The sequence below is a fragment of the Carcharhinus amblyrhynchos genome, chromosome 14 (genome assembly GCF_965287045.1).
Source record: "Carcharhinus amblyrhynchos chromosome 14, sCarAmb.v2.hapA, whole genome shotgun sequence".
Taxonomy (NCBI): domain Eukaryota; kingdom Metazoa; phylum Chordata; class Chondrichthyes; order Carcharhiniformes; family Carcharhinidae; genus Carcharhinus; species Carcharhinus amblyrhynchos.
The window spans coordinates 74,773,956-74,799,802 of NC_137337.1; the positions used below are offsets into that span (position 1 = coordinate 74,773,956).

The window sequence follows — 25,847 nt, forward strand, 5'->3', positions numbered from 1 at the left end:
GGGTGCTAGGGGTTTGGAACTCTCCCACAAACAGCAGCTGATGCCAGATCAGTTGCTCAATTTAAATATGAAATTGATAAATTTTTGTTAAGCAAAGATATTGGAGCAGGTATATGGAGTTAGGCCACAGATCAGCCATGATCTCACTGAGGGGCTGAGGGGCTGAGGGGCTGAGGGGCTGAGGGGCTGAGGGGCTGCCCCTTCCTTCCCCTTCCCCCTCCTCCCCCCTCCCCCTTCCCCTCCCCCCCCCCTCCCCCCCCCTCCCCCCCCCCTCCCCCCCTTCCCCCTTCCCCCCCCCCTCCCCCCCCCTCCCCCCCCCTCCCCCCCTTCCCCTTCCCCTCCCCCCCTTCCCCTTCCCCTCCCCCCCTTCCCCTCCCCCCCTTCCCCTTCCCCTCCCCCCCTCCCCCCCTTCCCCTTCCCCTCCCCCCCCTCCCCCCCTTCCCCTTCCCCTCCCCCCCTCCCCCCCTTCCCCTTCCCCCCCTCCCCCTTCCCCTCCCCCCCTCCCCCCCTTCCCCTTCCCCTCCCCCCCTTCCCCTTCCCCTCCCCCCCTCCCCCCCTTCCCCTTCCCCTTCCCCTTCCCCCCCTTCCCCTTCCCCTCCCCCCCTTCCCCTTCCCCTCCCCCCCTCCCCCCCTCCCCCTTCCCCTCCCCCCCTCCCCCCCTCCCCCTCCCCCCCTCCCCCCCTCCCCCCCTTCCCCTCCCCCCCTTCCCCCCTTCCCCTCCCCCCCTTCCCCTCCCCCCCTCCCCCCCTTCCCCTCCCCCCCTCCCCCCCTTCCCCTCCCCCCCCCCTTCCCCTTCCCCTCCCCCCCTTCCCCTTCCCCCCCTTCCCCCCCTCTCCCCCGGGTAGAATCATGACCAGGTCAGGGGTGACAAGAACCCGGAGGGAATCCCCCTCCAATGCAATGTCACATTCCCTTGCCTCAGAATCCACCCTTACTGAGGGGGGGGGTGGTGTCTGTGGTTGGGGGGGGCGGAATTCTGACTAATTTTCTCACCCCTTTTGTTCCAGACCGTGTTTTATTCACAACACCTGCCGGTCAAAGCCCAGTCCACTTCAAAACGTCCTGCGGGCAAACATTACTCAGGATTAGTCATGCTGACTGCACCCAAGGTGTGGAGATGGGGGCGGGCGACTCATTGGCAAGTCTCAATTAGGTATTTCCGGAGGTGTTAAAAGTTTAGCAGCTTAGTGTCAAACACACAGAGGGAATCCGGGGTGAGAACAGTCAGCATGCAGGGGGAAACAGCCATATCAAGGGAAGGATTCTTGGTCAAAAGGGTAAGGGAATCTTATTCATTATAAACTGCATATTGCTGCTGCAAAAGTGAGTTCTACCTAATGTTACTCGACACTAATAGATAGTGTTAAATGTGAATCAATTCAAGTGACTATTGTTTCGAATTAGTAATTGATGCCGTAATAAGCTTAAGAAAAGTTTTAGCATTTTAAAGTTGGTTAAAAAGTTCGTGCTGTGTAAACATAATTAAGCATTTCAGACTGAAACATTTTGGGACCCTTTTATTCCTGGCTCTTCCTTATTCTCCCTGCTTTGTATTGTTAGATTTGTTTTCTCACGTAGTTGCTTGTCCGGAATGCAAACATCCAAAATAATTTACTCTCCAATTTGACTGAGGTTCGAAACTCCAGAAAAAAAAAAGTAAGGTTTATTTATTACTGCCATAAGTAGGCTGACATTAACACTGCAATGAAGTTACTGTGAGAATCCTCTGGTCACCAGCTCCGGCGCCTGTTCGGGTACACTGAGGGAGAATTTAGCATGGCCAATGTGCTAATCAGCGTGTCTTTGTGGGAGGAAACCGGAGCACCCAGAGGCAACCCATGCAGACACGGGGAGAACGTGCAGAATCTGCACAGACAGTGACCCAAGCTGGGAATCAAACCCAGACCCCTGGTGCTGTGAGGCAGCAGCACCAACCACCGTGTCACCTGTATTTTCTTGTTTATTTCTATGACGTGGTGCAGAGGATACCAAGATCTTGTCTTTCATTGAACAGAAGTGACACAGGATGGAGTGAAAGTAAAGTTCTTTATTTAGAAAACCTCTTTGTGTATGACTGCTAAGCTCCTTGCGCAGCAAGTTTGAAGTAAGGTGATGTGAGCAACATTAGGACTTCTGTTATTTATTACTGAATAGCCTCCTTCTGTGCTTTCTCATTCCATGGGCGTGATCTTACCGGCTGTTCACGCCACGCTCCCTCTGCAACGAGGGCAAAGATTTTGGAGGCCAGCCAAATCTCTGTTCACTGCAGTGGGGCAGGAAAATCCCGCCGGAGCAACCATCAGAAAATTCCGGCCTATAATTCAATCACCTCGAGTTTTCTCTGCCGCAGTCCCTGGTGTTAACCCTGATCGAGCACAGTTCCCCGGGCAGAAGGAGTCCTCAGGAACCTTTGCTCAAGTGGACTTCATTGACAAGCGAGCCAAGACAGTGCCAGTGCAGATATTTGACCACGGGAGGAATCGCACCAAGCCTAATCTTGTCTTTACCTAATGGGGCTTTCTAACTGAGTTAATGGATCCAAACCAAAGCAATCCTAGCTGATATTCTCCCCCCCCCGTCCAATACTGATTAGCTGGCCGATTGTGAACCCAGTTGGCAGAACATTTTGATCTGAATGATTGTATACCACACCACATGGTTTATGCAGCAAAATGTCAAGAAAAATCTATTTTTCCGTCCAAACTTGGCTGTTCAGGAAACCAATTCACTCAGTTGTGTTAGCATTAACAGTTTACCTTCGAGTTAGGGAGCAACTTAAGATAAGTTGGAAAATGAAACATGTCCTGTTTTCCTGTTCTTTGTTTACTGGCTTTTTTTTTTGCTTCTTCCTGGTTTTCGCTGATATTTCTTCCCTACCTTGTCATATTTGATCAAATGTGCAGTCATCTCTGTGCGATTGGCATTTAAATGTGACATAATCGAAATAGAAAGTGCTGGAAACTCTCAACAGGTCTTGCAGCAGCTGCGGAGAGGGAAACGGAGTTAATGGGTGGAATTTTACAGTCCTGTCATGATGCGAGGCAGGGCTGGAAGGTGTGGCGAGCCATTAAAAAGTCCACTGGCTTTGGCAGGACTGGAAAATCTTACTGGTAAGAGTGGGGGGGAGGGGTGTTAAAGTCCACCAAAAGTTTTGAGTCAAAAATGACTCATAGCCAACTCAAAAAACACCAACTCTTTGAGCAGGATTTTACGTCCTTTGCTTGAGTGAGATGGGAAATTCCTACCCGAGGTCAGTGGGCGTTTCTGTTGTCTGCTCCTCACCTTGCTCTGATTCCATGGCTGGCGAGGCAGGAGAATTTTGAAGTTTTTCTCTCTCCACACCTTTATTATTTTAAACATGTTTGTCTTTGTTGCAAGTTTTTTTATCATCCATGGTATTCTGCTTTTCTTTGAACATGATATTAAATAATCACAGGTCCAACTTGAAATCCTGTTTGATTAATGTCCTATTTAAACTCTCTGGAATAAAAGCAAAATGCCGCAGTTGCTGGAAATCTGAAATAAAGGCAGAAATGGTCTGGCAGCGCCTGTGGAGAGAGAAACACAGTCAATGTTTCGAGTTAGATGTGAGCCATAGCCATGATGGTCAGCGTGTGATGTGGACTGATGCCAGTGGCATGGGTTCTATCACCGTGTTGGTTGCAGTGGTTCATGGAGGCCCGTCTCCTTCACTTTTGGAATTGGGTCCTTCAAGTTGTTTACAACCACTTGGCTCATCTTTTGAATGGAGAGATGCCCACAGTCCCTTGTGGATCACATTAGGGGAGGTTATGGCCTAGGGGTATCATCACTAGACTATTAATCCAGAAACTCAGCTAATCTTCCGGGGTCCCGGGTTCAAATCCCGCCACAGCAGATGGTGGGACTTGAATTCAATACAAAAAAAATTGGGATTAAGAATTACTGATGACCATGAAACCATTGTCAATTGTTGGAAAAACCCATCTGGTTCACTAATGTCCTTTAGGGAACAAAAGATGCTGTCCTTACCCAATCTGCCCTACATGTGGCTCCAGAGCCACAGCATTGTGGTTCACTCTCAAATGTCCTCTGAAAAGGAAGTTAGGGATGGACAATAATTGCCAGCCCGGCCAGCGATGCTCACGTGAATAAAAAAGACTCATGGGCTTGTATGATGTGTAAACGGAGATGACCAGTGATGAGTGAATTCTACCTGAGGTATTAGGTGGGGAACAAGGGCAAGTTTAGCCACGGGTTCTTGGAGTTTGAGTTCAGATTGGATGATGAGGATTGACCCAAATATCCGGAGCTCTCAGTATGGCCGCGAACCCAAAGCCTGGGGAGGTTTCAGTGATGGTGGAGGGAACTCCGGGCCTAGGGTCCTGGGCTTCTCGCTGCTGGTGCTGAATGTCTCTGAGCATGTTCAGCAGCAGCTGTAACTCTCCTGTACAATTCCCTGGCTGCAAACAGATAATACTGACCTTGTAACTCCCTACACTCATAAACAGGCAGCTCAGAGTTCCCAGGATCTAACACAGCATCAATATCCCCAAACTGTGCTGGCCTACTGGACACTTACTCCGTGGCTTTGATGACCTGACGATGTGAAACGCATTTGTATTTGTACTTCCTTTTGGCAGCTTTACGGGGAACTCACAGCATACAATCAGGCCCTTCGGCCCACCTCCTTTATGTTGGTGTTTATGTTCCGCACAAGCTTCTTCCCATCCTTCTCGATCACACTATCAGGGTAACCTTCAGCTTCTTTCTTCCTCATGTGTTCATCAACTTGCTTGAATGGGAGATCCTAAGGGGGTCTTGACAGAGGATTGGAGAGAATGTTTCCTCTTGTGGGTGAATCTAGAACTAGGGCGTTCATTTAAGCCCAAGATGAGAAGTTTGTTCTCTGCAGGTAACAAATCTTTGGAAGTCTCTCCCTCAAAGGGCAGTGGGAGCAGTATTTGAATATTTTTAAGGCTGTGCTAGGTAGATTCTTGATGGCTATTAGGGGTCAGTGAGAAGTTACAATCAGATCAGCCATGATCTTATTGAATGGTGGAACAGGATTGACTGGCCTACTCCTGTTCCTAATCTGTATGTCCATATGATGCAGAATGGTTATGGCACAGAAAGAGGCCATTCAGCACAATGTCTTTGTATCAGTTCCATGCATCAATAACTGAGCCTGTCCCACTTCTCCACCCTCTAGCCCTGTAAAAACATTTTCTCTTCAGATAATTGTCTAATTCCCTTTTGAAAACCACAATTGAATCTGTCTCCATCACACGCCCAGGCAGTACATTTCAGATCCAAACCACTTGTTGCCTAAAGATGTTTTTCCCCATGTTACCTCTGGCTCTTTAGTTAATTACCTTGGTGTTTTCGACCTTCTGCTGATGGGAACAGTTTCTCCCCATTTACACTCCAGACCCCTCATGATTTTTGAACACGCCTAACAAATCTCCTCTTAACCTTCTCTTCTCTTCTCTAAGCTACCCCACATTTGCCAATCTATCCTCATAAGTCTCTCATCCTCAGAACCATTCTAGTAAAACTCTGCACCCTTCTAAAGCCTTCACATCTTGATTTTGTTTTGATTTGATTTATTATTGTCACGTGTTAATGTACAGTGAAAAGTATTGTTTCTTGCACGCTATACAGACAAAGCATACGGAAATAAGGGAGAAAGTGCAGAATGTAGTGTTACAGTCACAGCTAGGGTGTGGAAAGAGATCAACTTAATGCAAGATAAGTCCATTCAAAAGTCCGATGGCAGCAGGGAAGGAGCTGTTCTTGAGTCGGTTGGTATGTGACCTCGGAGTTTTGTATCTTTTTCACGACGGAAGAAGGTGGAAGAGAATATGTTTGGGTTGCGTGGGGTGCTTAACTACGCTGGCTGTTTTTGCTGAGGCAGTGGGAAATGTAGGCAGAGCCAATGGATGGAAGGCTGGTTTGTGTGATGGACTGGGCTTCGTTCATGATCCTTTGTAGTTTATTGGTGTCTTGGGCAGAGCAGGAGCCCATACCAAGCTGTGATACAACCAGAAAGAATGCTTTCTATGGTGCATCTATAGAAGTTGGTGAAATCCTTCCTTTTGAGGATGAACCCCCGCTATATGAAGGTTCATTATTTTGTGCTCTGCCCCTATTTCCAAAACACAGAATTTAGTTTAATTTATGACCTGCTTTCTCGACCTGCCCTGCTGCCTTCAATGATTTTTGCACACTTACATCCATGAGCGTCTGCCCTGTATTTCCTTTAGAATTGTATCCTTAATTTATGTTGCTGCTTCTTCTAATCACACTTCTCTCCATATTGTTCCACTCTCACATGTTTGCCCATTTCTCCAGCATGTTTCTAATCCTCTTGAAGTACATCACTACTCTCCTCACAGTTCGCAATACTTCCAAGATTTGCATCCTCTTCAGATTTTGAAATTATGTCCTGTGCACCAAGATGAAACTTTATGAATATAAATTAAGAAAAACATTTGTCCCTTGATATACCATTCCTCAGCTGGAAGTAAGTTATTCTGCGGCACTGCTGCCTCACATCGCCAGGGACCCAGGTTTGATTCCTGGCTTGGGTCACTGTCTGTGTGCAGTCTGCACACTCTCTCTGTGTCTACGTGGGTTTCCTCCAGGTGCTCCAGTTTCCTCCCACAGTTTGAAAGATATGCTGGTCAGGTGCATTGGCCATGCTAAATTCTCCCTCAGTGTACCCGAACAGGCGCTGGAGTGTGGTGACTATGGGATTTTCACAGTAACGTCATTGCAGTGTTAATGTAAGCCTACTTGTCACACTAATAAATAAACTCAAACATTTTTAATAGGCTTACATTAAACAGTTAAACTGTTGTAAAATGAAATACTAGCTATGCTAATGACTAATTAATCAAAATACCGCTCGGTTCACTTAAAAAGGCTTCATTTTACTGACATTTGAAGACTTGAATAATAAAGATGTGGTGATGCCGGCATTAGACCGGGGTGGGTATAGTAATAAGTCTCTCAACACCAGATTAGAGTCCAACAGGTTTATTTGGAATCACAAGCTTTTGGAGCGCTGCCCCTTCATCAGGTGAACAGACAAAATCCTGAAAGGGCTACACATCACCAACCCACTCAAGTTGAGTCACTCACCTGAGGAAGGAGTGGCACTCCGGAAGTTTGTGATTCCAAATAAACCTGTTGGACTTTAACCTGGGATTGTGAGACATCAAATAATAAATACCTAGGAAAACAATATAATTTTAGATTTAGAAATGATATGGCTAATGCAGTTTCTCTGAGCTCTACAGCTCAAACTTTGGCAGTATACCATGGATAAGGAATGGTCCTAAAGTTATCAAAATTCAGTGCTGATGTGGGTAAGATGCACTTTCCTTGTGTAACAATGAATGTGTTCTGCAAAAGTTTGCAATCGTCACACAGCTGGGTGATTCTGCTGGTTAGGGATTGCTCTCAGGGAGATTTCTAAGATGAGCGTTTAATTTCAGGGCCATGTTGTTCACAACTGGAAGATGCGATGGTTCATATTATCCAAAGATCAGCTTCTCTACTATAAAATACAAGGAGGAAAGAAGGAGCCTCGACCTAGAGGTATCATATCTCTGGAAGGGTGCACTCTCCTCTGTCCATGCATGGATTATGCAAACAGGCCGGTAAGAATTGTAAAGCATGTTTGTATGTTTATAACATTGTAAAGCTTGTTTGTGTACTTTATGCCAATGAATTTCTTTAAACTGTACAATTTTATAAATGAATTGAAGATTCTAAATGCACCATTCCTTTCTGATATTCTTTATTATTTGATAACTCACGGGTGGCACAGTGCTTAGCGCTGCTGCCTCATTGCACCAGGGACCTGGGTTCAATTCTGGCCTCAGGTGACTGTGGACAGGATTCTTGGGCTACACTTGCCTCAAGGCCAGAAAATCCCGCCAGAGGTCAATAGATGTTTGTATGGTCCATGTTCCATCTGCTACGCTTCCCATGGTGGGCAGGACGGCAAAATTCCATCCTGTCTGTATGGAGTTTGCATGTTCTCCCCATGAACGCATGGGTTTCTTCCAGGTTCTCCAGTTTCTTCCCACAGTCCAAAGAAATGCTGGTTAGGTGAATTGGCCATGCTAACTTGACCCTTAGTGTCAGGGGATTAGCAGGGTAAATATGTGGGCTTACTGGGATAGGGTCTGGGTGGAATTTTGTCAATGCAAGCTTGATGGGCTGAATGGCCTTTTCTGCACTGTAGGAATTCTACAATCCCTGACTGATTTCCCTTTTCCCATAACACCCAAGGTCACTTCAGGTCATCGCAGCGTCTCTATCACCATTTCAACTGTGACAAGCTAACAGTGTAGGCAAGACATCAAATCTGGAGCTGTGTGACACTGTTTTACACAGCTCGCAATGCGGCCTTTAGACACTTGACAGAACTGAATTCCCTCAAAGCAATGCTTTAAGGAATGCAAAGTGCATTGATTTTAAAAGAATTATTCCTTCATGGAATGTGGGTGTCACTGGCATTTGTTGCTCCTCTCTAATTGCCCTTGAGCTGAGTGGTTTGGGGGCATTTCAGTTGTGTCACGGTGTCAGTTTTATTTGATCATGAAATGCGGGGGTCGTTGGCAAGGCCATCATTCCCAATCGCCCTTGAGGAAGGGGATACGCCATCTTGTTTAACCGCAGCGATCAGGTGCTGTTAGGGTGAGAGGAATGGTGCTTCCAAGATTTTGACCCAGGAAAGGAATAGAGGTATATTTCTAAGTCTGGGACCAGAATTCTACTGGCCCGCTGGCCTCGGGAATTGGAGCGGGTGAGGGGCAGAGCATGGGAAGGTCTGTTGACCTCGGGTGGGATTTTACAGTTTTGGGATGAGCAAGGCTGTAAAATCCCACCCAGGGTCTTGTGTAATTCAGAGGGGAACTTGGATCCAGTGGTTTTACCATGTGGTCTTGCCCTTGCAGGGGGAGGAGTTTGGGGGTTTGGAAGGTACTGTTGAAGGAGCCTTGGTGAGTTGCTGCAATGCATCTTGTGCACGCTGCTGTGAAGGAGAGACTGAATGTTTAAGGTGGTGGAAGAGTGCCAATCAAGCAAGCTGCTTTGTTTTGTAAGATGTTGAACCTCTTGAGTGTTGTTGGAGCTGCGCTCATCCAGGCTGGTGAAGAGTATTCCATCACACCACCTGCTTGTGGTCCAGTTACATTTTTGGTTAATGGAAACTCCAGGATGTCGATGGTAGGGAAATTAGGTGATGGCAATGCCATTGAAAGTCAAGGGAAATGTTTGGACTCTCTCTGGTTGGGAGGTTTTGTCAAAGAGGTTGAAAATTTTAGAGTCAAGTCTGAATACGTCTTCAACTCTCTTCCAGCTGGTGATTAAATTGAAGGCAAAGAATTCCGTTGAGCATTTCCTGGAAGCGGCGTCCCGTGAACAGCGAGATTCCTGGGCGGCAGACATTCAAAAAATGATCAGAGCTGCTAACCCTGATTGCCAAGAGCAATCAAACACTTCAAACGTGCCGTTTGAAATACCAGCAAACATCTGCCTCAAGTAAGTGTTCCTGTTTCACAGTCTGTGTCCTGTTTTCCTCCCAGAACTTTCTCCTTCTTGTCTGTAGCCATTCCAGACTATAGTCCCACATGGACTGACAGATGTGGCCCAGCTGTACGACCATTCTATTAATGCAAATCTGGACGATCGCCAATTGAACCACTTGGCACATGACAGACAAGGACGATCCTGTCTTCATCTATCTACACACATGTTCCAGCTGGAGTCACAAAAACCCAGTCTGCAGGTGCAGCAGGTGATCAAGAAGGCGAATGCAATGCTGGCCTTTATAGCGAGGGGGATAGAATATAAAAGCAGGGAGGTCTTGCTGCAACTGTACAGGGTACTGGTGAGGCCACAGCTGGAGTACTGTGTGCAGTTTTGGTCGCCGCACTTGCGCAAGGATATTTTGGCCTTGGAGGGAGTGCAGAGGAGGTTCACTAGGCTGATACCGGAGATGAGGGGGTTGGACTATGAAGAGAGACTAAATAGACTGGGTCTGTACTCGTTGGAGTTTAGAAGGATGAGGGGGGATCTTATAGAGATGTATAAGATAATGAAAAGGATGGATAGGGTAGAGGTAGAGAGATTCTTCCTGCTTAGAAAGGATAGCAGGACTAGAGGGCACAGCCTCAAGATAAGGGGGGTGCAGTTTAGATCAGAGTTGAGGAGGAACTTCACTCAAAGGGTGGTGAATCTCTGGAATTCTCTGCTCGTTGAAGTGGTGGAGGCTACCTCGCTAAATATATTTAAGTCACGGGTGGATAGGTTTTTGACAGACAATGGAATTAAGGGTTATGGGGAGAAAGCGGGAAAGTGGAACTGATCCACTTCAGATCAGCCATGATCTTATTGAATGGCGGGGCAGGCTCGAAGGGCCAGATGGCCTACTCCTGCTCCTAGTTCTTATGTTCTTATGTTCTTATGTTCTTATGTTCTTATGTTCTTATGTTCTACTGTAAGGGGAATCATAGGTCAGGGTTTTCCAGCCCCTCCCTCACCCCCACCCAGTGTGTTTTCACACAGTGGGGGCAGCTTGCCATTGCCAGCGGGGTCTTCCAGTCGTGATGATGCCTGAGACGTTTTACATGGCTCATTCACCCTGCCCCACGGGGAGGGTGGGGCTCACCTTCAACAGGACCGGAAAATCCCACCCATAGCATCTTCCAGAGGGAGGCCATTCAGTCCATCTTTTCCATGCTGGCTCTTTGAAACACTTCCCCAATTCCACTCTCCTGTTCTCCCATTGTGCTGCAAGGTTCTCCTTATTGAGTGCATGAATCCCAGTTTCTTTTGAAATTTACTATTGAATCTGCTTCCATCATCCTCTCAGGCGGTGTATTCCTGGTCACCCCAACTCAATTAATACATCCCCAAGCAGACCTAGTCCCACCATGTCTTAGATAATCTAACTGAGCACAGTCCAGGGATTGAACCCAGGATCTGTGTGGTTTGTGTGGCTTATCCAATCATAGCCATCAAGGAAGTCAAAGGAATATCCTAGGAAAATAGGAATTAGGAGCAGAAGTTGGCAAATTCAGCCCTTCGAGACTGTCCCACCATTCAATCAGATCATGGTTGATCTTTCCCTGGTCTCAAATCCACCTCCCCACCTGTTCCCCACATCCCTTTAACCCATTTTTTTAATTAGAAATTTATCTATCCCCTTCTTTAGACCATTTAATGATTCAGATTTCGCCACGCTATGGGGCAATGAGTTCCACAAATTCACTACCCTCTGTGGGAAGTAGTTCCTCCTCATCTCAATTATAAATCTACTGCCTCTCAACCTATACTCTGTGACCTTTTGTTCCAGATTGTCCCATAAAAGGAAACATTTGGTCTACATTTACTTTATCAATCCCTTTTAGTATTTTATATACCTCAATCAGAACGCCTCTCAATCCTTCTAAACTCCAGCGAGTATAAGCCCAAACTGTTTAATCTTTCCTCATACATCAATCCTTTCATTCTCAGAATCAATTTGATGAATATCTTTCACCTTACTGATGCACCTGTTTTGAAAAATATTCATGGCTGATCTCTGTAATACAGTGACTTGCTACAAATGTGCGTTATAAGTGTGGCAATGATATATTTTTGATATTCTCTATTTTATATCATAATCAGTAGGGAAGAAGCTAGATGTTTTTAATGTATTTTGATGGCAGCAGCGTCAGGAAATGCTGCTTTTTATTATTCTGGTTTATTATTTAGCTTCACAAAACCTGAAATAAACTTGTTCTTTAATGTTCAAATTAATTTATTCATAACAAGTTTGTGGACAGCACGGCGGCACAGTGGTTGGCATGGCTGCCTCACAGTGCCAGGGATCAATTCCAGCCTCAGGTGTTGCCTGTGTGGAGTCTGCACATTCTCCCTGCGTCTGTGTGGGTTTCCTCCGGGGTGCTCTGGTTTCCTCCTATTGTCCAAAGATGTGTGTGTGTTAGGTTGATTGGCCCTGCTAAATTGCCCCATAGTGTCAAGGGGATTAGCAGGGTAAATGGGTGGGTTACAGAAATAGGACCTGGGTGGGATTGTTGTCGGTGCAGACTTGATGGGCTGAATGGCCTCTGTCTGCACTGCAAGAAGCTTATGAATCATTCCATTCTAAAGTTTAATATTATCCCCTCCTTCTCACAGAATCATAGAATCCCTATAGCACAGGAGGAGGCCATTCAGCCCATCGAGTCTATACTGACCACAATCCCACTCAGGCCCTATTCCCATAACTCCACACATTTACCCTGCTAATTACTCTGACACTAGGATCAACTTTAGTCAATCGACCTAACCCGTACATTTTTTGGACTGTTATTCTATTATTCAATAAGGCGGAACTAAAACTGATTGGCTTGCACGTTGACTCTGATAGTGTTTAACTGCTGTACACTAATATTCAATTCCAGTGTAAAATCTGGAACCTATCAATTAATATAATAGTTATTAAAATTAAACTTAATTAAATTTCAATTGCCTTGGGATATTTAGCTACGGTAGTGTGGAGGGTTACGCTGCTGAAGAGACTTGAGTTAATACACTGTCGAATGCGAGTTTCAAATCCCACAGAGAAAGCTGGAGAATTTGGTTTTGTAAAGAAATGGAAGTCAAAAATTGGTATCAGTAAAACGTCCTTTAAACTATTGGAGAAAACCCAGCTGCTTTACCAATTCCCCTCGGGGAAAGCTACCTGCCATTCTTACTCAGTCTGTTCTATTTGTGATTCCAGATCACAATGTCTTTGACATTTAATTGCAGGGACCCAGGTTCGATTCCAAGCTTGGGCCACTGTCTATGTGGAGTTTGCACATTCTCCCTGTGGCTGTGTGGGTTTTCTCCGGGTGCTCCGGTTTCCTCCCACAGTCTGAAAGACGTGCTCGTTAGGTGCGTTAGCCATGCTAAGTTTTCCTCAGTGTATCCGAACAGGCGCCGGAGTTGGTGACTAGGGGATTTTCACAGTAACTTCGTTGTGGTGTTAATGGAAACCTATTTGCAACATGAATAAGTAAACTGAGGTCTGAAGATCGAGGTTTTGTTTGTATTAAAGTTAGCTCCAGCAGTTTAAGGAGGGCTTCTGCTCCAAATCCTGAAGGACACAGCTCCCCACATCCGAGAATGATAATAAATAAATCGTAGAATCCCTACAGTGCAGATTGAGGCCATTCGGCCCATTGAACCTGCACTGACAACAATCCCACCCAGACCTTATTTCCACAACCCTTGTATTTACCCTGCTAATCTTCCTGATACTAAGGGGCAATTTAACATCGCCAATTCACCTAACCCACACATCTTTTGAAGTGTGAGAGGAAACCCACACAAACACGAGAAGAATGTGCAAACTCCACACAGACAGTAACCCAAGCCGGGAATTGAACCCAAGTCCCTGGCGTTGTGAAACAGCAATGCTAACTGCTGTGCCACTCACTACCTTTAACAGCAAAATAATATTTCCTTTTCAATTTATAGTCACTTAATCATTGACATGCAAGAAGCCAGCAGTGGGATCAAAGAGATGACAAATGGCGAATATGGGAATACCTACAAGATGTGCTTTACAGGTAAGCGAGTGAATGTGGAACCCTGGACAAGGCTTGAGTTTTGTTTCACTATTTTGTTCTTTCTGCTTTTCTTCCCTCCCTTATGGAAGATATGGTTCCAGACAATCCTCTGAGGCCATTCTTTACTCATTGCTAAAAAGCATATATGTGATGATGGGCTGTTTGACCATGGAGGGATCACAGTTATGCTCAATACCCTCTTCAATTGAATGTGTTTCTCAACACTGCTTCTGTTTCAGCCAGAAGGATAGTATCTCCATGATCACTTCCACTAATGTTCTCAAGACCTGTTAGATGTCATTCAGTTGGAGTCGAGCTCAGTCATAGAATCATTACTTCCAACTCAGCTTCTGTGGCATCTATTTACTTTACTGAGTCAACACTCCAGCTTAACCGATCAAGCACAGTAAGCATAGATCAGTATTCAGAGTCTTATAATCAAACATTGAATATTTGAACACTACAATTTGTAATTCTATTTCCTCATGGCATTGTGTTATTTTGCCTATGACATCTGTCCTGCAGTCTAGAACCCAACACTGCACACCATACTCCAGCCAGGATCTTACTAAGGATCAATGAAGAATCACCAATACACTTTTTACTTCTATTATACCTGAAAAGCAACAAACTTCCATTTAAAAATCTTGACTGTTTTAAAATTAAAAATTGGTTGGTTTTCTCATAATTAGTGATTTCACACTGTGAACAAGTTCATATTAATAAAAGCAAACATTTTCTTCATAAAGATACTAGATAAATGAGCAGGGAACTGTAATCTCCCAGTATAAATAAGGAGTGTTGATATGTTCAGAAAGGTATAGTAAGTCACCTTTATAGCAATAATAGTTCTAATAATTTAGTTTCTTTTTCTCCTGTTATGTTTTTAGTGTGACCTGGAAACTGGTTCTAATTCACTGCTTTAACTTCTGATATGCTGAGGTTTGTTTTTTGGTGGGAACAGATGCTTGATAAGATTTCAACTGAACCTGTCCAAAGAAAAGCCCAAGGAACAAATGGTGAAAGGCAAAGCTGCTTTCAGTAGATATTTACACCCTGGTTCCTTTCAGTTAATGTAAACATTTACTTAGCAAAATACTACTGTAAGAAGGTGCAGGAACATAAAGCCATTTTAAAAAGGATTTCCAATTCCAATTGATGATATATATCTCTATCTCACAGAAACTTATAAAATGCTAACAGGATTTGATAGGGTAACTTCAGAAAGAATGTTCCCAATGGTGGGGGAGTCCAGAACTAGGAGTCACTGTTTGAGGATAAGGATAAAGAGATAAGAACATAAGAAATAGGAGCAGGAGCAGGCCATCTAGCCCTTCGAGCCTGCCCCACCATTCAATAAGATCATGGCTGATCTGTCGTGGCTCAGTTCCACATTCCCGCCCTCTCCCCATAACCCTTAACCCCCTCTCTTATCAAAAACCCATCAACCCGCATCTTAAAACTGAGGTGAGGAGAAATTTCTTCACCCAGAGGGTAATGAATGTGTGGAATTCACTACCACAGAAAGTAGTTGAGGCCAAACGTGTGATTTCAAGAAGAAATAAGAGAGAGCTCTCGGGGCTAAAGGGATATGGGGAAAAGGGGGAAATCAAAATTTTGAATTTGATAATCAGCCATGATCAAAATGAATGGCAGAACAGGCTCAAAGGGCTGAATGGCCTACATCTGCTTCTAGTTTCTATGTTATTGGATCTGAAAGTTGGGCAATAAGCTTATGATATCAAGATTTCACAGTATTACATAGTTTTTGGTACTGTGTGATACGAATTAATACTGATCTAAATATCTTCTGCCTTTTAAAAGTTGACTTCAAGAAAATATGTCAATGGTTAAACTATAATCCCTTTGGAAACTAAATATAGCAAAAACGAAAAGAGTCTGTAATTTTATCACTTGTTTTTCCAGCAGAACCATGGCTTTGCATTTTTTTTAAAGATAATACGCCTGCAATCCCTTATCTGAGAGGTATGGGGAGCTCTGACTCTCCACTGAATAGAATGTGTTCCCTCTATCTCTAGACTAATTCTCAACGAGTGGAGCTAATTATTTAATATCTTTATTTTTCTGTCTAAAGGTGCTACTGTGATTGACTGGCTGGTGTCCAGAAATGTTGTCCCATTTCGTTCTGATGGTGTTGCGTTAGCCTCTCTCCTAATTGAAGACGATTTCATTAAACCAGTTGGAGATAAAAGTACGAAAGCTGTGTGGAATACTGCTGGCACAGACCTGTTCCTCGATGATTCTACAGCACTTTACTGCTTTGTAAGTCTCCAGTTGTGCGCAGTGTCACTCTTTACCTTTTCTCCTCTTTCATTTTCTCCTCTTCTGAAGGTGTTGATTATTTACTGAAACATAGATCCAATGCTGGCAATGCACCTCCAGTACATCCTTTCAGGCAGCATGTTCCAGCTCACAACTCACTGTGTATAATAAATTTTTACAGACACACCATAGAGAGCAGCTTTCCCCACTGCATCACAGCTTGGTAAGCCTCCTGTTCTGACCAAGACCACAAGAAACTACAAAGGGTTGTAAACATACTGCAGTCCACCACACAAACCAACCTCCCCTTCATTGACTTGTCTACGTTTCCCACTGCCTTGGCAAAGCAGCCAGCATAATCATGGACCCACGCATCCCAGACATATTCCCTTCCACCTTCTTCCGTTGGGAAAAAGATACAAAAGTCTGAAAACTCATACCAACCAACTCGAGAACAAGCTTCTTTCCTGCTGCCTTCAGACTTTTGAATGTTCCTATCACATATTAAGCTGATCTTTCTCTTCACCCTATTGATAATTGTAACACTGTATTCCGCAACCTCTTCTTTCCTTCTTCCCTATGTACTCTATGAACAGCATGATTTTACTGTATAGTGCTCCATTTGCACTGCATCCCAATACATGGGACAATAATAAATCAATTCAAAATGTCTCCCCATCCCCCTCCAGTTCTTTTGCCACTTATTTTAAAGCTTAACCAAATGAGAGGCCACCTAGGCTAGTGAGTGGGCAACATGAGTGGCCCCCCTCCATCCCAGTGGGTTACAAGATTTGAAATAGGGCTTGTTAGCTAACCATGGCCCTATTAAAAGTATTTTGGATACACAAATTGCGCTCAGTATTTTAATATTACTTTCACTCCGTGCTCTGCTGAATATCTCATAATGAGCTGTAGAAAATGTTGCAACAAAACAGAAAATGCTGGAAAATCTCAGCAGATTGGATAGAATCTGTGGAGCGAGAATAAAGACAACGTTTTGAGTCTGTATGGCCCTTTGTCAGAGCTTAATCAATCAGATGATTAATCATTTACACAGTAATAGAATTATCATCAACTTGGTAGAAACAAAATAAATATTTACAATTTGGACACGGAGTGCACAACTCTCTCAAACAATGTTGTGAGGCCACGATGGGGAGATGCTGGTGTTGAACTGGGGTGGGCACAGTAAGAAGTTTACAACACCAGGTTAAAGTCCAACAGGTTTGTTTGGAATCAACAGCTTTTGGAGTGCTGATCATGAGATGAGTGGAAAGGTAGGTTTCACAAACATGCATACAGACTGGAGTTTGTCTATCTGTAAACAGACCTATGTATATATAGGTCTATGTATGCCTTGTTTGTGAAACCTACCTCTCCACCCACCTGATGAAAAAGAAGTGCTCCAAAAGTTTGTGATTCCAAATAAACCTGCTGGACTTTAACCTGGTGTTGTCAGACTACTTAATGTTGTGAGCAACTAGCACGCACCTCATTTCACATGCCTTTACTTCATGTGCGAATCACTTCAGTCATACCTATCGGAAAACCACCAAATGGATGGAAATCAGCAGAATGTGACAACCTGCGTGTGAGCAACGGTCAACAAAATGTCTCATGGGTCACACTTAGAATCCAGATGGACCACATGTGCACCACCCACCTCCACTGCCCCCCCCCCCGGCCATAGGTTGCCCACCGCTGCTGTAACTTCTGGCTGTGTACCCACACACGAGAGAACAGTGTTTCTGAAAGTTTGTGGGTTTACTATCAAATAAACTGGTTGAACTTTAACCTGGTGTTGTGAGACTTCTTACTGTGTGGATCCTCCTTCCAGTGGAAATAATTTCTCCTTGTGTTATAGAGGGAAAGCCAGGTGGGCACATTGTCTCAAGGAGGGGTGTAAATTCTTATCTAAAACGGTGATTGCACCATCCTATTTCGGCAGCACAATACATGCCTTATGTCAATGTGACCCCATTAAGTTTCAACATCACGTTGAGACCCCTAAAGGAGAAACCAACCATACTTTTAAACTCCCTTCCCAGTCATGAGGGTGGGGTAGTGGTGGGGACAGGGTGGTGATGTGGCGAGACTGTGGACAGGATGCCAAAACCTAACTCTTGAATTTTGTATTTTCTATAGGCAAAAAATGAGGGGAAGACGGATAGTTCAAATGATAAGATCGAAATACCCCATATGGAGCTCAGCGGCAAGATTGTGAAGCAAGGGTTTCTGGTGAAGCAGGTAATCTGGCTCTTAATCTCTGCAATTCATTTGGCTTGAGATGCGAACATTCTGCAATTAATTTAGTTTGTCGAGCCCTGTGATGGAAGAATTGAGGTAATCTCTCAGGAAAACCTACCTTACAAGTATTTAAAAATGACAACTCCCCAGAGTTGACATGTTGATCAAAATATCAGTTAAAATCCTGGAATTCCCTCCCTAACTGCACAGTGGGTGTACCTACACCACATGGACTGCAGTGGTTCAAGAAGGCAAGTCACCACTACTCTCTCAGGCGCAAATAGGAACAGGCAACAAGTGAGGCCCAAATCATATGAATAAAAATATATATCTTTTGGATTGATGTAGTTTTAAAATGAATTTGTTAATGGGAGTATGTTTAAGTATTAATGTCACAAGTAGGCTTACATTATTACTGCAATGAAGTTACTGTGAAAATCCCCTAGTCCACACTCTAGTGCCTGTTCGGGTACACTGAGGGAGAATTTAGAATGGCCAATGCATCCAAACAGCACATCTCTTGAACTGTGGGAGGAAACTGGAGCATCCGGAGGAAACCTGTGCAGACTCTGCACAGACAGTGACCCAAGGGGTCTCTGGTGCTGTGAGGCAGCAGTGCTAACTACTGTGCCACCGTGTCACCCTATAATTTAACTTTGGGTGAAGGCGTAAAATGGCAAATAAGCTGCTCCTCTATGTCTCCTGCTCTTCATTTCAAACAGTGATCGGGGGCGGGGGAGTGGCTCTAATCTGATTTTTGACAATTTTACTCAATTGTTCCATTGTCTTCATAACTGGAAGGGGAAATGAAATTGGAATGTAGAGGGGGAGTCATAATGGGAAATAAGGGGCCGGGGGATTTGGGGCGTTAATGCCAAATGGGATTCATGAGTTGGCACTTGCTGGAAGTGCCAGTGCTGTCTTGCTGGAGGTGGCCTCCGTATTGGCGATCTCCACATTCACCATCCTGTTAGGGATACCAATGCTGCTGGTCCAATCTGAGGGCCAACAACTCTAGAGCTTCAGCAACCCCACAAGGGAAGATGGGCACAGCTGAGGCAGGCCAGGAATCACGAGGGCACCTCACCATGGAGGATTATTTTGACCCTCAGGTGCAGCCTTCCATGTGGATCCAAAGATGTGCGCATTAGGTTGATTGGCCATGCTAAATTGACCCTAGTGTCAGGAGGATTAGTAGGGTAAGTATGTGGGGTTATGGGAATAGGGCCTGGGTGGGATTGTGGTTGGTACAGACTCAATGGGCCGAATGGCCTCCTTCTGTACTGTAGGGATTCTATGGTTAACCCCCTCTTTGGGGCAAGAGGGGGCCCTCTTGACAGCTCTGATGTCCCCCTGATCTGCTGCAGGGAACCACCTTGATCGAGATGACAACCCCCTGTATGTGGCTGGGTGGAGCCATTGTGTAATCAGCAAAATGCCGCTGAGCCTGCAAAAATTACTCCATAATAACTGGGGCCTTAAACATCTTAATTGGCTCCCTGGTTCTGAGGTGTGGGAGCCATTACACTTCCCTGCCTTCCCCAGGTGTTGGGAAACAGCAGAGCCATGCCCAGATGCTGCTCCCATTACTATCCCAGCCCACTCAACCCCATGGAAGCCACAAAAATCAAGCCCAAAGTTTCAAAATGTTGGTTTTGGCTTTTTTATTTAATCAAGAAAAGGTTAAATTCACCACTTTGAAACTCTGGGTGGATTTTCTATCTTAACCTTGTTTAAGTGGGTGGGAACCAGAGGGAATGAAGACAAATTTATTACCATTGCTAAAGGTTGTTTTGCTAAATAAATATGTTTATGCATTTTTATTGATATTGATTCTATTACGTAATTATTTAATCAATTACTCTTAAGGCTGCTTTGAATATACCCAAGCTCCAATGGTATTGTGAATTAGCTCACCTTTTGAATCGAAGCCAGGTCCATGATTCTAGTTGTCATGTGCATGAATTTTGACCATTGGATTGTGAAGCCAAATATTATTATTTAACCTCTGAAGTGGAACTGCCAGACTGGGTGGTGCTACATTCCAAGCTGCAAAATGCAGCCCAATTTTGACATGTGGGCCAGTGGCACAATGGATAACACATCAGACTATGGATTAGAAGATTCCAGGTTTGACTCCTGGCTGCCTGCTGCCTCAGCACCGGGGATCCAGGTTTGATTCCGGGCTTAGGTCCCCATCTGTGTGGAGTCTGCACGTTCACCCCGTGTCTGAGTATATTTCCTCTGAGTGCTCCAGTTTCCTGCCACAGTCTGAAAGACATGCTGGTTAGGGGCACTGGCCATGCTAAATTCTCCCTCAGTGTTATCCAAACAGGTGTCGGAGTGTGGCAACTAGGGGATTTTCACAGTAACGTCATTGCAGTGTTATTGTAGGCCTGTATGTGACACTAATAAATAAACTTCAAAAACTTTAAGGCAACATGAATGTATCACAGTATGTTCGAAGAGTGACTCTACAATGCGAGAAGCCTGGAGATTCCGCTGAATATCAGTTTTCATCTTAAGTGTTTAATTATCTACATGAAACTTTAATCTTTCTGAATTCCAAGATCTTAAACATTGTGAATTTTGTTTTGTACTTAGGGACACAAAAGGAAGAATTGGAAAGTGAGAAGATTTGTTTTGAGGTCTGAACCTGCACACCTACATTACTACGATCCCTGCAAGGTTAATATTGTGCATTTTAACGTCAGCTTTCTGTGTGAATGTGTTGACTGCTTCATCTGTCCCTGTCATACCATTTCAAGGTCAGCTGCTGGGAGGGATTCTTGTAGCAGAATGAGGTATCTGCCTTGATATCCCCCCCTCCATTAGCTGGACATTCTCTGCCCCATTGCATCCAAATCTAGGCAAAAGTCTGATAGAAAAGTAAAATACGGCAGATGCTGGAAATACTCTGCAAGTCAGGTGGCATCTGTGGAGAGAGAAACTGAGTTAATAGTTCAGGTCGATGACCCTAGAGTTCTTTTGAAAGCTCATTGACTTGAAATATTGGCCGGAATTTTACATCTTGCTTGCCCCAGAATCGGGGCGAGCAAGGCTCGCAGGACGGCATTCTCCATTGGCTCGGGGTGGGATCTTATGAGCCTCGGGTGAGCATGCCGATAAAATTCTGGCCATTAACTCTGTTTCTCTCTCCATGGATGCTGTCCGACCAGCTGACTAAATCCAGCATTTTTTTGTTAATGCTCTGATACTTTTAAAAAAATTATTCAGTCTGATGTCTTTCGCACATTAGACTCCACCGCTGTGATCCTGATCCCAGTTATAACACTCAACCTGGGTTAGTGGCTGCTAATATAGTAAAGAAAGGAATATCACATGAACATTTTGCTCATGAACACTGATTGTCAAAAGGCGACCTCCAGCTTGAAGTGACTAGTGTACTGTGTATGTGTAACATTTAAAACTGTCACACAGCCGTGAATCACTGGATAACACTTACACCTCAATCAGAAAATTGTGCAAAGACTTATAGAATCCTACAGTGCCGCAGGAGGCCTTTTGGCCTATTGAGTCTTCATCGACCACAATTCCATCCAGACCCTATTCCCGTAACCCGACGTATTTACCCTGCTAATCCGCCCGATACTAGGATCAATTTAGCATGGCCAATCAATGTAACACACACATCTTTGGATTGTGGGAGGAAACTGGAGCACCCGACGGAAACCCACACAGACATGAGGAGAACGTGCAAACTCCACACAGACAGTAATCTGAGGCTAGAATTGGGACTGTGAGGCAGCAGTGCTAACCACTGTGTCACCATGCCACCCTAACTTTAATGCAAATGTGAACTGACACTCCACTCCTGCACCTGAGGGAGTGCTGCGCTATTGGAAGTACTGTCTTTGGTTGTTAGGCAACTTGCATCTTCTTTATTAGATGCGTCCTAGCTAATACTTACTAGCACAAAAGGAGGCTGGATTGGAAACCCTCTCTGGATCCACAGTCTCACTTCAAGTCCTTCCCTCTGCTTCTCGTGATGAACTCTACTAACCTCTTACCTCGTGTAAGAGAGATGTTGAAAGGGTGAAGCAAAGTCTGTAGTGGTGTGGAAGGGAACACAATATTTATTTACTTTTTTGGTAGTGGTGCTGTGAGGAGTACAGAAAAAGCTACAAGGTTGACATCTTGAATCCACCTCGCAGATCATGCAAGAGCAGCCAAGAGACTAGGGGGAAGCAGAATGTTATCAAAGTCCTCAGTGTAGGTTTAGCTGTGAAGTGTGGCCTACAGAAAGACCAAAAAAAAATGGAATATTCAAAAGAAAGTTCCTGTGTAACTTGCAGTCAATTTGTGCTTCCTGCACATTAACATTTGTTTTGATTAAATCATGAAAGGTTTTTCTCAACTGACCTGAAATAATTGCTTTGCCTCATTAGGAAAACAATAATCAGCCTGCAGGTGGGTTGTCACTTCGAGGCTGCTTGGTTTCTGCTCTGGAAGACAATGGCGTCGCACCAGGTAAGACCTGATCTCTCATTAGAAATCGGTGGAGATAGAGGCATTAAGTTGCGCAAAATAACCAGTGAAATATCGGGCAACATTTGAGGTGCTTACAGTACAATAATGTGGTGGTTATGGTACTGGAGGACCCACAGAGGTCAAAGGTTAGTAACAGAGGTCATGTACTAGCAACAAGGGTCAAGTTCCAAATCAACTGCTATCAGCCTGGTGATTTGTGAGCTGCCATCCAAAAAACAAATCGACTGGATTATTGTAAAGACCCAACTGGTTTCTTCAGAGGTCAGATCCTTCAACTCTGACCCATTCTGGTGCAGAGATTCAGTCTTGCGCTATCTGGTTCACTCTTAAGTGCGTATGAAATGAACACATGAATAGGATGGGAATGGAAGGATATGGACTCAGTAAGTGCATACAGTTTTAGTTTAGGTAGACATCATGATCGGCGCAGGCTTGGAGGCCCAAAGGGCCTGTTCCTGCACTGTATTTTTTTTTACTCTTTGAAATGGCCTAGCAAGAGATTCAGTTGTTTGGCTAATTACTGCTTAATAAAAATGCGTACCAAGACCTTCTTAGGCAGCAAGAGGCAATAAACAAATTTTTGCTGGTTTCTCCCATGATAAATTAAAGAACAAAAAGTTATGAAAAGCTTAATTCAACAGACAAATGTTGGCAGCAAGTATTGACCAGAGGTTCTGCTGTCTTTCAACAAGATATTTAATTATAAGATTGCAAACTGCACAACTTATGCATTTCATTCAATCATATAAAGGAGTAATAAAGACCTCATTTTATTTTCGAATTTAAGTCAATGTCAATAATTACCTCATTTGTGGAGAGGCTGCTCTCAGTCAAACTTATTAGATGAGATGTCAATTTGGACAACACACCTGAGGAAGATGCTGCAATAAGCAGCTAGTACAATGAGTTTGAAAATAAAAGGGGGAAAAAAAACAACTTCAGAGTAGTATTGGTCTTTTTCAAATCTCTGTTAATCACCAAGTATCACATTTAGAGATTATAGATTAGAGTGGCACAGTGGTTAGCACTGCTGCCTCACAGTGCCAGGGATCTGGGCTCGATTCCCAGCTCGGGTCATTCTGTGTGGAGTTTGCACGTTCTTCCCGTGTCTGTGTAGGTTTCCTCTGGGCATTCCGGTTTCCTCCCACATTCTGAAAGGTGTATTGGTTAGTGCATTGATTCAAATAGGTGCCGGAATGTGGTGACTCAGGGAATTTCACAGTAACTTCATTGCAGTCTTAATGCAAGCTAACTTGTGTCTAATAAATAACTTTAAGAATCCCTACAGTACAGAAGGGGGCCATTTGTCCCACCAAGCCTGTATTGACAACAATCCCACTCAGGCCCTACCCCTGTAACCCCAGGGTAAATAAAATTACCCTGCTAATCCCCCTGGTGCTAATGGACAATTTATCATGACCAATCCACCTAACTTGCACATCTTTGGAGTGTGACAGGAAACCGGAGCACCCAGAGGAAACCTATGCCGACACGGAGAGAACGTGACCCAAGCCAGGAATCGAACCCTGGTGCTATGAGGCAGCAGTGCTAATCATCATGCCTTCATGGCTCCCCTAGTGCTAATCAGCTAGTGCTCATGATGTATCTCATTTAGAGATTTAAAGATTGCTTCTAAGCTGTGACTTGTGTTAGGTTCACCAAATTATTATTTTCCATCAGATGGCAGAAAAGGTCTTTTTAATATGACAGACATAAATATTTATCCTTTTTGGTTATTGAATCTTTCAGGCATAAAGGGAAACGTTCAAGGCAATCTCTTCAAGATCATAACTACGGATGATGTGCATTATTATATTCAAGCTGGCTCCCGTGCAGAAAGGTCAGAGTGGATCCAGGCAATTAAACAGTTGACATGAATATCTTGCAAAGGTGCCATCAGTTGGCGTGAGAAAAACAAAGGAAATGAACTTGATGCCAAATTTCTGAAGTGCTTCTATCTCGTGGCATTTGGACTATTTTTTTTAAAATTGCCAGAGAATGCAGTCCTGAATGTGAAAACATGTCCAATATTCTCTCTCTCCCTTGCACACGTCTACATTGTTGACAGAAGTTACTAATTGGCTTTTGAGATCTCTTTTGCTGGGAGAGCGAGTGAACCTGGCAGACTTTGGATATAAAACAACAACCACAGGAGGTATTAATCTCCAACTCTGGATTAATATTTTGCTATTTGTCCATCTGTAAATGTTTGACAAATTGAGCAGTCACCAGATTGAAGAGATTGCACTCAAAGACTGTGCTCCACCCCACCCCAGTAGGCATGCCACATGGAAACAGTACCTTTTCACTGGAATTTCAAGACAAGATAGAAAATGAGGTCTTTTGCAGTTGTTTAATACCCAAATTATTATTTATGCACTTTATTTTTCTAAATTTTGCAGTTCTTTTTGTCATGTCATTGCTTTAATGTGTACCCAAATATAAATACCTTGTGGAATTTGCTACTGCAGTTGGATTTTGCTTTCATCTAAAAATATTAACTCAGCGCTCCTTAAAATTGGTCTGAGATTTTTGACTGTAATTAAAAGGATAAAAAATCTAATAATTAAAGGAGGACACTGGGTGTTTTGAAGTTGTTTATCTCCTCTCTGGTCATTCTTGATTTGGCTGATTGCTGCCAGTAGGCAGAGATGAGACATTGTTCCGAACAGTTGTGTCCCTGGACGGGTGACTGAAGGAGAAGGTGGGAATTAACTGGGTTTTCCTGCTCCTGGTTGCTATCCAGCAATGACAGACGTAAGATGAACATGCAGCAAGCTTGGCTGTGACGTTTTCGCAGTCGAATAGTCCGTTAAGGTTCTCAGAACTACGTAGCTGCTGACATCTGTGGAACCCTCTTCTGCATCATTCCACTGTCATTGCGATGGGATGAGTTAGAGCAGGAAACAGAGATACTTAAAAACTCACTGGAATTTTTTTTCATCTGTCCTTGCTCAGTGATAGGTTTATCCAGTGAACAGTTGATGCTGGCCAGAGGAGGTTGATACTCCCCTACTCTGCCCTGAGATAGCAGACCTGTGCATGAGTGCAGTAAGGGTACTGTATTCTGTGCCTTAGCCTAGGGCCGGAGAAATGTTACAATCCCACAGAATCCCTACAGTGCGGAAGGAGGCCATTCAGTCCACTGAACCTGCACTGAAATTATCCCACACAAGTCCTATCCCCGTAACCCCACATATTTATGGA

General features: G+C 44.2%; 1 protein-coding gene across 1 annotated transcript; it reads left to right on the forward strand.

The window, feature by feature from the left end:
* Positions 1 to 1,198: 1,198 nt before the first annotated feature.
* Positions 1,199 to 25,233, forward strand: plek2 (pleckstrin 2). The gene is made up of 9 exons (XM_080202064.1): positions 1,199 to 1,277; positions 7,482 to 7,646; positions 9,356 to 9,537; positions 13,507 to 13,598; positions 15,694 to 15,881; positions 18,027 to 18,128; positions 20,733 to 20,816; positions 22,538 to 22,619; positions 24,390 to 25,233. The coding sequence occupies exons 1-9, from the start codon at positions 1,230 to 1,232 to the stop codon at positions 24,515 to 24,517; spliced, it is 1,071 nt and encodes a 356-aa protein (XP_080058190.1). The 5' UTR covers positions 1,199 to 1,229; the 3' UTR covers positions 24,518 to 25,233.
* The last annotated feature ends 614 nt before the right edge of the window (positions 25,234 to 25,847 follow it).

What these genes read in the sequence shown, in the direction of transcription:
- plek2 (XM_080202064.1), top strand. Translation starts at nt 1,230, where the DNA reads ATGCAGGGGGAAACAGCCATATCAAGGGAAGGATTCTTGGTCAAAAGG. An exon ending in CCAGCAAACATCTGCCTCAA is followed by an intron (nt 9,538 to 13,506) that starts GTAAGTGTTCCT and finishes TTCAATTTATAG; the next exon opens with TCACTTAATCATTGACATGC. An exon ending in CTACAGCACTTTACTGCTTT is followed by an intron (nt 15,882 to 18,026) that starts GTAAGTCTCCAG and finishes TATTTTCTATAG; the next exon opens with GCAAAAAATGAGGGGAAGAC.